This window comes from Etheostoma cragini, chromosome 8, assembly GCF_013103735.1.
Source record: "Etheostoma cragini isolate CJK2018 chromosome 8, CSU_Ecrag_1.0, whole genome shotgun sequence".
Lineage (NCBI taxonomy): Eukaryota > Metazoa > Chordata > Actinopteri > Perciformes > Percidae > Etheostoma > Etheostoma cragini.
The window spans coordinates 15,488,856-15,490,261 of NC_048414.1; the positions used below are offsets into that span (position 1 = coordinate 15,488,856).

Genomic DNA, 1,406 nt, shown 5'->3' on the forward strand with positions numbered 1-1,406 from the left:
CACACACACACACACACACACACACAGTGAGACCCCACCGTGCATGTGCAGTTCCTGCAGCCATCTGTCCAGCCCTCATCTTCCCTGTAGACGACCCCCTTGACGCTGCAGGTTCTCTCACAATAGCAGCCATCCAGCCCATTCATCTTCTCCTCTGCCCTGGACAGCTGCTCACGCCACCCCCCCACCCAAAAAAACAAAGGGCAAGAAAGAGAGAAGATGAGAAGTTGACCTTGTTGCGTGTCTATATTCACATGAAGAAAGCAGAGCTTCAAAAGCAAACCAATGGCATTTCAAAAGCAAGTCATTAACCCCACTTACACACACAGGCTCTGCATCACAACAGAAGAGACTTCTAATTCTAAGATGTCACTGACCGCCCGTTGCAATGTATGTTAATGACAAAAGCACACTGACATGTGGATTTTTTATGCTAAAGCACAATTTGGCATTGTAATAGTTCATTTAAAATGGTGTGCCAAAATGGAATAAAGGCCAATTAAGATATGGTATTTCACATGACGTTACCTTGCTGGATGTTTTAGCAAGGATATCTTGCAGTTCCATGATTTTCTGCACAAGTCCGTGGAAATCATTGCAGGTTGGGCATGCTGAGATACAAGACACAATATAGCATATTAATTACATACAACTATCGTAAATTACGATGTTAATTCAGACATTTGTTGTTAGTGCACGATACTGCGATATCACTACTTACTGCAATATTTTCTACCATTAGTTTAGACTTAGATTAGGATTTACATCTCAATATTACAAACATCCTGGCAAAATCACTTGTGGATTAATATCTACAGCATGAACATGTAATTTACCTATTTATCTATTATTTATTTACTAACTAATTTACTTTGAGGGACATTGTCAACAGCTCAGTGCTTTTCTCTCTTCACTTTCTATTATTGGAAACATATTCTGAAGTGTCCTCTCTGCAAGAGGACCTCGTTTACAGTGAACTGCAGTAAGCAGTGTCCTCCGGCAACTTTTGGATGCGTGGGTACATAAACTCAGTGTGAAAAAAATATTTAAAAACATGTGATGTTTATGTGTCTTCCCTGTTTGCAGGAGAAGCAGTTTGTCTGCAACAGCCCTGATGGTGTGACGGGCAAAGAAAATAGTGCCACCTGCAAAGACGTAGTATCATCATAACACCCAAGACAAAGGATGTCACTGCACTAGGATGTAATCTTGTGTAATTGCCAAAAGTTTGTCAAAAACTGCATACTAAAAGTCATGCTTAACTGAGATTTTGATTAATTAATTAACTTTTTTAAATGATTTAATTTCTTAAACGAGTAGGATTGGTTCCTCATATACAGTGGTGTGAAAAAGTGTTTGCCCCCTTCCTCATTTCCTGTTCCTTTGCATGTTTGTCACACTTAAGT

At 39.7% G+C, this 1,406-nt stretch overlaps 1 protein-coding gene across 1 annotated transcript in view; it reads right to left on the bottom strand.

Moving 5' to 3' along the window:
• nell2a (neural EGFL like 2a) overlaps positions 1–1,406 on the bottom strand; it is an 80,991-nt gene that overhangs the window by 62,919 nt on the left and 16,666 nt on the right. Inside the window, exons 7-8 of the mRNA XM_034879688.1 lie at positions 529–611; positions 39–167 (exon numbers count right to left, since the gene is read on the bottom strand). Coding sequence (XP_034735579.1) covers positions 39–167; positions 529–611 — 212 coding nt within the window. The remainder of the gene's footprint in view (positions 1–38; positions 168–528; positions 612–1,406) is intronic.